At 50.2% G+C, this 8,237-nt stretch overlaps 1 protein-coding gene across 1 annotated transcript in view; it reads left to right on the top strand.

Moving 5' to 3' along the window:
- The first annotated feature begins 1,461 nt into the window (after window positions 1–1,461).
- The window catches only part of TCOF1 (Treacher Collins-Franceschetti syndrome 1), a 37,058-nt gene continuing 30,282 nt past the window's right edge, over window positions 1,462–8,237 (top strand). The window contains exons 1-3 of the mRNA XM_008565896.1: window positions 1,462–1,569; window positions 4,004–4,059; window positions 7,114–7,253. Of these exons, the coding sequence (XP_008564118.1) occupies window positions 1,462–1,569; window positions 4,004–4,059; window positions 7,114–7,253 (304 nt within the window). The remainder of the gene's footprint in view (window positions 1,570–4,003; window positions 4,060–7,113; window positions 7,254–8,237) is intronic.

The raw sequence follows: 8,237 nt of genomic DNA, 5'->3' as shown, positions 1-8,237 counted from the left end.
CTATAAGAGTAGAGATGTTTCATTGCCAATATAGGTGCTCAGTAAATATTTGCCAAATGGCTGAATGTAGACTCTTCCTCACCCACCACATTCAGTCACCTGGTCCTGTCCATGTTTCTTCCCGGAGCAGGAATCCCTAACCCTAGGAGGTCCAAGTATGTGCTTATCTGGGTCCTGAACTTGGTTTAAAATGTTATGTATCTGTACACATTCAGCATTTTCTAGAGCAGGGCTGGGTGGTTCATGCTGTCATCAGATTCTCAATGGGTCCTTGAGGTTAAGAACAGCTGACTCAAATATTCCCCAGCCTAGCTCATCCTCTCCCTGCCAACCTCCCTCAACAACTACAGCAGCCTCACATCTAATTTTATTCTCCATAAATCCATCCTCCATGCTTTGGTCATAGCAATCTTTTAAAAGAACAAACCCAGTTCACCCTCCTGCATAAAACCAGTTGGGGACTATCTATTGCCCTTGGAGCAAATTCCAAACTTTGCTGGTGAGGGAAGGGGCTGTTGTAGGCCCTGTCTACTTCGTCCTCGTGTGTCCTTATTTGTCCCTCTTCTCTCCAACTCTACAGCCCGGCAGCACACACTGGACTCAGTGTTTGGGTTTCCCAGCCTGTAGCAGAGTGGTTTCTCATGTCTAGACTCATGCAGTGCCCTCTGCCTGTTGTGCCAGTCCTCTACTCTGTACCTAGAAATTCCTACTCCGTCTTTAAACCTCAGCTGAGATGTCTCTTTTGGGTTAGATGCTCCTCGTCTGGGATCCCCTAGGCTGTGCCTGTCCCTAACAATGCACACCAAGCACTTAACTATACTGTAGTTGCTTGGTTACCGACTCTTTCGCCCCTGTGAGTTTTGAGGGCAACCGCCGTGTCTTACTGATCTTTTTATCCCCCCAGCCTAGTAGGGTGCTAGCCTAAAGTACGGTGCTCAGTAAGGATTTGTTCAATCAGTGAATGAATGAATAAACTCAGGACAATTCGTGCCTGGCTTCTGGGTCCTAAAAAATGTGTGAAACAAATAGATGAGTGGAAGACTGGAAGTTTGAATCTAGAGCAAGATGCAGATTAGGCAGTTCAGAGATGTGAGTCAAACACGGACGCAGACGTCAGAAAATTAACATGGAAGACAAATCCCCTCAAGGAGCAAGCCTGAAGGATTAAAAAGATGGAGTCGTTTTTGTCTTGGCCCGCCCCTGGGGCGGGTCCCGACTTGACCACGCCCTCGCTGCGCCAATGGGAGATCTTCCTGCCCTCTGAGTCTCCGCCCCTTCGCCCGCCGGAACGGGGTTGGCCACTCAAAGAAATGAAACTACATTTCCCGGCGCGCCGCGCGGCCGGGGCGAACAAGGAGCCGGAAGTGGGGCGCGCGAGGTCTAAGGGCACAAGGGAAGCGGCGGGCGGGGACTGAGGGGGGGCCCGCAGCAGGTGAGCCGACTGGTCGGGGGGTCGCGGCCATGGCCGAGGCCAGGAAGAGGCGGGAGCTGCTTCCTCTCATCTACCAGCACCTGCTGCGGGCGGGCTATGTGCGCGCGGCGCGGGAAGTGAAGGAGCAGAGCGGCCAGGTAGGCGTGCGAGGGCCGCGTGCAAGGTCTAAAGAGCGGTGGCCCGCGTCCCCACCCCAGGCGCCCTGGTGGTTGCCGGACCGGGTCCCGTGGTGTTCAGGGACGCGGGCCAGGGGTGCCGGAGGAGCCGCAACCTCTGCTTCCCCTCCCCCCGACTTCCAGCCCCCCGGGCCTCAGTGTCCCCATCTGTGCGGTGGGCGGGCCGGGACGTGTGATTTGGAAGTGCAGGGCTTTGTAATTCCCGCGCCCCTTATCTCCACCCCCTTCCTGGTAGCGGCGAGTTTAAGTTTCCCTAAGGCTTCGGCCACGTGGCTCGGCGCAGCCCCCTTGGGGCGAGGAGGTTGCTGTGGGTCTCGAGGTGGATTGCGACCAGCCCCACTGAAGAGCACCTAGAGAAGGGGCCCACAGCCTCTTAGTTGAGCTGGAACTCAGACCCTCAGCGGTCCTCTGTGCTGAGTCGGACAGCTTTGGGATTCGAGATCTTGGTGCAGTCATTTCTAACTTCATTCATTCAGCATCTGTTATTCTGGCTCTCAGGGTGCTGGTGATAGAATGGTGAGCACCTTTCCCCAGCTTCCTGGAGTTTACAGTCTAGTAGGAGAGGCAGACAAATCAAAGAATCATAAAATAACTGTCCACTTAACACTATATTAACTGCTAAGAATGAGAGGCACTGGGTGCTAAGACAGATGGTAGAGTGTGCCCTTGTCAGGGTTATCCAGGACTGCTTCCCTGAGGAAATGGCAGTTAATCTGAGATCTGAAGGAAGGGAGGTGGATTTTCCAGGCACTGGTACAAATGCCCTGTGGTGTGAGGGAGCTTGTGTACATGCTGACCTCAAGAAAGTTCACTGGCTCAAGTGTGGGGTACAAGGGCTACAGAGGTCCCCAAGGAGATGGAGGCAGGGGCTGGCTCGAGTGGTCTGTTGGGCAGTTTGGTCTTCATCTGAAGAGCAGTGGTAAACCACTGGAGGGTTTTAAGCTGGTGAGATGGATACTGACCTGATTAGTCAGTATCTCTTTGCCTGCCATGTAGGCTCTGGTCCTAATGCTTGCTTTCAGGACCTTCTGGATGGACTAAAGGGTGATGGACCCTAAGACTTTATCTATGCTTTTCCCAACCCTCTCTGGACCTCAGCTTCCCTTTTTACTCATTATGTCACTTAACAGATAAGGGGAGCAAGAGATAGTACCCATCTTCATTGGAGCATATGCCTAGGCAAAAGTATCCTGCCCTTATGGAGCATACATTCCTTCTGCAGGAGCAGAAAGATGACAAATATACAAAATAAGTTAATGACATAGTATATCCAGTGATGGTAGGTGCTAGCTATAAAAATAAGGCAGGCAAGGGGGTTAAGGAATGTCAGGATTCCATTATAAATAGGGTGGTCAGAAAAGCCTCATTGAGAAGGTGACGTTTGGGCAGAGACCTGAAGGAAATGAGGGCGTGAGCTTTGTAGTTAGCAGGGAAGAGAACATTTCAGACAGCAACAATAGCAAGGCCCTGTTGGGGGTAGCGTGGCCTGATAATATTTGAGGACAGTGAGGAGGCCACTGTACCTGGGTGGAGCAGAGTGAAACTGACACTTGAAATTTCAGTGTTATTGGCTCGCTGTGCTGGGCACTGATGTAGATTGTGTCATTAAGACCCACTGACAACCTACAAGTTGGGTATTACTGTTATACCCCTCCTATAGAGAAGGTACCTGAAGTTTGAAGAGGTGAAAAGGTTAGTCCAGCCAGTTACCAGAGCAGTTCTGCCTGACTCCAGGTGCATCCTCTTGGCCACTTTGCCCGGGTTCCTGACACCATCCACCCTTGTCCCACTCTGCTCAGCCTCCTTGGAGCATTTGACACCCCCGATTCTTGACATTTTCGGAGAGAGTAGGCCCTCAGGCCTCAGCTCCAAAGGCCTGGATTCCACCTGGCTCCTTCTGCTTCTACCAAGAGGCTGGCACCATTTGGGCCCAGTCTCTTCCCAGCAGACAAGTGGACTGCAGTCATGTCACCTGAGTGCCTCGGGTGTCTGGGCTATGGTTTGTGCTTTAAGGAGAATGACTGTCCAGGCCTTTGAAAGTCTTTTAAAGGTCAGGGGTGGGGAAAGCCCTGTCTCATGGCCTCTGAGCATGGATAACGCCAGGGAGGCTGGGGGGTGGATAAATGCTAGCTTGGAACATTCCAACTCCAGCTTCTGAAAAGGTGCCTCTCACCAACATGTTGTCTTAAAAGGTTTTACCTGGAATTACTTGCCCTTCCTGTCTCTGGAATGTTTTGGATGTTACTGGCAGGGCCAAGCAGACATACTCCCAGAGCAAAAAGACCCTCTTCTGAACTGCCTGTCTGTGCAAGTCATGAGGTCAGGGGGCACTGGGCTCAAGGAGGACCCTAACTGAGCTGGGGGGTTAATTGCGGCTCTCTTTACTTCTCTGCAGAAATGTTTCCTGGCTCAGCCTGTAACCCTTCTGGACATCTATACACACTGGCAACAGTAAGTTTGGTGGGGCTGAAGGGGTAGAGTAGGGACACCCCAAGCAATCTGCTTGGAATAAGCTAGGTTACACATCTGGTCTAAAATCTGACCCCATTGCCCACTGTGGACACCATTGTTGCCCCCAGAAAGCTGGGTCACACCACACATGAGTATTTCTGAGTGGGTGTCTGGTGGTGGTAGAGGACATTGGGAGCTGTGATCTCTTAAGAACAAAAGCTTCTTCATTCTTTGAGCTTGTAAGAAAAAAAAAAAAAAAAAAAAGCTTCTCACTGGCCTGTTAGTACTCAATCAATAAACATTTATTGAGCATCTACTGAATGCCTGTTCTAGGTATGGAGATGTTGTCATGAGTGAGACAGACATGGTCCCTTCTTTCCTGCATCTGACATTGTAGTCAAGGAGGTAGGCATGAGTCAAAGAATGAAATGAATGTACAATTACGTGGTAGTAAGGATTATAAAAGAGAGGTACCTGCTGCCACAACCACATAAATGGGTAAGCCTGGCCTTATTTGGGGGTTGAGGGGAAGCTTCCCTGAGGTGACCTTTGACTTGAGAGGTGCAGGAAGTGGGGAGTGAACTAGGCAATAGGTATAGAGAGGCAGATGGAGTGTACCTGACAGTGGGGCCAGTACAGATGAGGCTGGGCAGTTGGCAGGGCCCACCCCATACAAGACTGGTCATCCGTGGTGAGAAATGTGTCTGTACCCACGAGCAATGGGAGCCATGGAAGGGGGAAGCAGAGAGTGAGGAGATCACTCTGCACATGGCAAGGCTGGTCAGGGCTGTGGACATCATCATCCTGGCAAGAGCTGATAGGGCTTGCAGCAGGGATACCAGAGGAGGTTCCAGGAATATTAGGGATGAATCCAGGATCTGTGGATGGGTTGGAGAGGAAGTGTCTGCTGGTTGACAGGTTTGACTTGCACTCCTGGATGGAAGGTGGGTCCATGCTTGGATGGAAAGAGTTCAATGACATGTTGAGTATAGAATGCCTATAAAACATGTAAAACTTACATACTTTTTTTTTTAAAGATGACCGGTAAGGGGATCTTAACCCTTGACGTGGTGTTGTCAGCACCACGCTCTCCCAAGTGAGCAAACCGGCCATCCCTATGTAGGGATCTGAACCCGTGGCCTTGGTGTTATCAGCACCACACTCTCCCAAGTGAGCTATGGGCCGGCCCTAAAACTTACATACTTTTCAAGGAAGGGGGAATAACCCAAGGGTGCATCAACGGAGGAACAGTTGGAGAATGAAGGAAGGGATAATCATGTTCTCTCCACGCACTGGCCTAACTTCAGCCGACAAGGGGAGTGAAGGACCTGTAGATATGTCCCATGAGGAATGGCAGAGAATACTGAACTGTCCAGGAGGGTAAAGGGGTGGGTGAGGGACAATTGTCTGCACATTTTTGAGGACTGAAAGAGTAGCATGTTCTCTGAGGCTCTGGGAGACAGAATTGGACCCCAGATGTACCTGCTTTGGAAAGACAGGTTTCAGCACTTGATCGTCAGAACTTTCGAAAAACAAAGTAGGCTACAGTGGGAGTGTGAGCCCCTGTCATCAGGTGTGTAAACAAAGGCTGAAATGGTGCAGAAGGGATCCCAGCATCTAGTGGAGAGCTAAGGTCATTAAAACCCCTGCCAGCTCTTAGTCCTCAGCTCTCCTCTGCTGCTAAGTTGAGCTCAGAGCACAGAGCACACCCCATACTTCCTCGTCCTCTCCTACTTGCCCCAGTGTGTGGATGTTTCTTATAGCACTTCCTTCCCCAGAAGACCACTTCAGTGAGCCACACTGCATGCCGTTTCCTGCCTCTGGCCCTTTCTGGGGGTGGGGGTACTTAGCGGAAGGAGGACCTCACCCACCAGAAGCAGCCTGGCTTATTAGTTACCTGCAAAGTTCAAACCCAGCAACTAGCTGTATGACCTTGAGCAAGTTTCATGGCCTCCCCGAGTCTATGTCTTCATCTGTAGTAATTATCTCATTGCATTGTGAGGATTAAAGCCAGTAGTATATATAAAGTGCTAAAACTGGCCGTTGGCAGCTTTTCCCCCCAGTATTATTGAGCACCTACTACAAGCCAGGCACTATTCTTGATATAGCTGGGGACAAACCAGAGAAACATCACTGCTCTTGTGGAACTCACATTCTCTTGGGAGGAGTGAGGCAGAATAAATTGATACATGTGATAGATGAAACCTGTTTTTAGCAGGAGATTCCTGACAAGTGGCCTTCCAGGGAATGAGGAACCCGAGCAGCACATCCCAGACTGTGGCAGAGCAGTGTCCAACCCAGCTGGAAAACATGGGGCATAGACCGTGACTCACTGGGGGTGAGAGGGTGGGGTCAAAGGAGGTGATACTTGAAAATTCAAGGGACTCAGGCATCTGGGTATTTATCCTACCCATGCCCCAAATTTACCCAGTGACCCTGCACAAGTCACTTAGTTGTTCATTTCTTGTGGAATGTGCTAGACACTGAGGATACCGTAGTGAGCTGCCAGCTCTCCTTCCTCTCCCCAGGCCTTTCTGTGTGGGAAAGCCAGGCAGGAAGTGAGTAACACGACAGGAGATAGAGATGAGTGCTCTAGGAAAATGAAATGGGATGATGGCAGAGAGTGCCTGGGGAGGGGTGATTAGCCGGGCCCTCTCTGCGGAGGCTAAATGAGAGTTGAGACAGAAGGACAAGAAGGACCAGGGTGCAGTCTTCCAGGAGGAGAGCACAGCATGAGCAGCAAGTTCTGGAGGAGGAGGATGAGGAGGAGTCTCAGTGGTTCTGTGAAGTGCCTACATGCACCAGCACCTGTCACTTAATGGCTGTTAGCTGCTATTATCATATAACATTATTGACCATTCTTGACTATATTAAAAACTAACTGAGAATTGTTAAGACATTTTATAAAATGAGTGAAAATGCAGGATGCAAAATTGTATCTACACTTTGTTTTCATCGCTGTTTAAACTCTCTTTATACATATTTCCTTTGGGGGCTGAGAGGACATGGGAAAGTCTGTCTATTTAAATCTCATGGAGTACTCTTGTCCTGCAGAACCTCAGAACTTGGCCAGAAGCGAAAAGCAGAGGACGATGCAGCACTGCAAGCCAAGAAGACCCGTGTGTCGGACCCCACTAGCAGCTCAGAGAGCTCGGAAGAGGAGGAGGAGGCAGAAGCTGAAATCTCCAAAGCCAGTAAGGGCCCTGCACCTTTGGGAACAGACTGTGGGATATTGGGTTGTTCCAGGATAGAGTCCACCTCCACTGTCTTCTTTAGCAAGCCCTGGGAAGACCAGGAGCTTTTAGGGGGAAGATTGAGAGGGCACCACATATCTATTGCTGTGTTTATTTGAGCCCTTCTTTGGCACCAGACACTGTCTACCCAGGCTCTGGGGATCCAAGAATGAACCAAAAAAAACCCAGATGGGTCCTTACAGTCTTGTTTGGTGTACATACTTGGGGCCCAGGAACTCCATTTTTACAAGTTTCCAGGTGATTCTGATTAAGATAGATAGACACCAAGGTCAAGGGTTCGGATCCCTGTACCAGCCAGCCACCAAAAAACAAAAAAAAAGATGGAAAGAAGACCATATTTTCATAAGTCCTGGTAGAGAGATTTCAGAAAGCACCTGGCAGACCCCTCTTCTTTGTGGCCTATGGACTGCTTCAAGAGTTGCTGTCTCCCTGTTATTTTGGAAGTGTGCACATTAGCAATGGGAGGTCCTACAGGGCAATCTGGTTTCAGAGCGTTGGTGGAGGTAGCCCAGTGAAGCCATTACAGCCCCTTCTCTGAGTTCCTGGGGCTCCTTGTGTTTTACCCAGCAGTAGCCATAGCTCCGCAGAGGAATTGCTGTGTCTCCTATACATCATATTATTGTTATTTTTTGCTTACTTAGAAGGCAATTTCTTGATTTTTAAATAAATTTTCTTTTCTTTTTTGGCATCTGGCCAGCATAGGGATCAAACCCCAGATCTTAGTGTTGTCAGTGCCACACTCTAACCAACTGAGCTAACTGGCCAGCTACATTTTCTAATTATAAAAGAAATATAGGGGGCCGGCCCGGTGGCGCACTGGATAAGTGCGCCACTTGGGAAGCGCGGCGGCGCTCCTGCCCGAGGGTTTGGATCCCACATACAGACCGGTTCCCGCTCACTGGCTGAGCGAGGCGCGGGAGCAAC

The sequence above is a fragment of the Galeopterus variegatus genome, unplaced genomic scaffold (assembly GCF_000696425.1).
Source record: "Galeopterus variegatus unplaced genomic scaffold, G_variegatus-3.0.2 Scaffold212, whole genome shotgun sequence".
Classification (NCBI taxonomy): Eukaryota; Metazoa; Chordata; class Mammalia; order Dermoptera; family Cynocephalidae; genus Galeopterus; species Galeopterus variegatus.
Note: the sequence above shows the minus strand (reverse complement) of the source record. Positions and strands in the feature narration are given on the sequence as shown.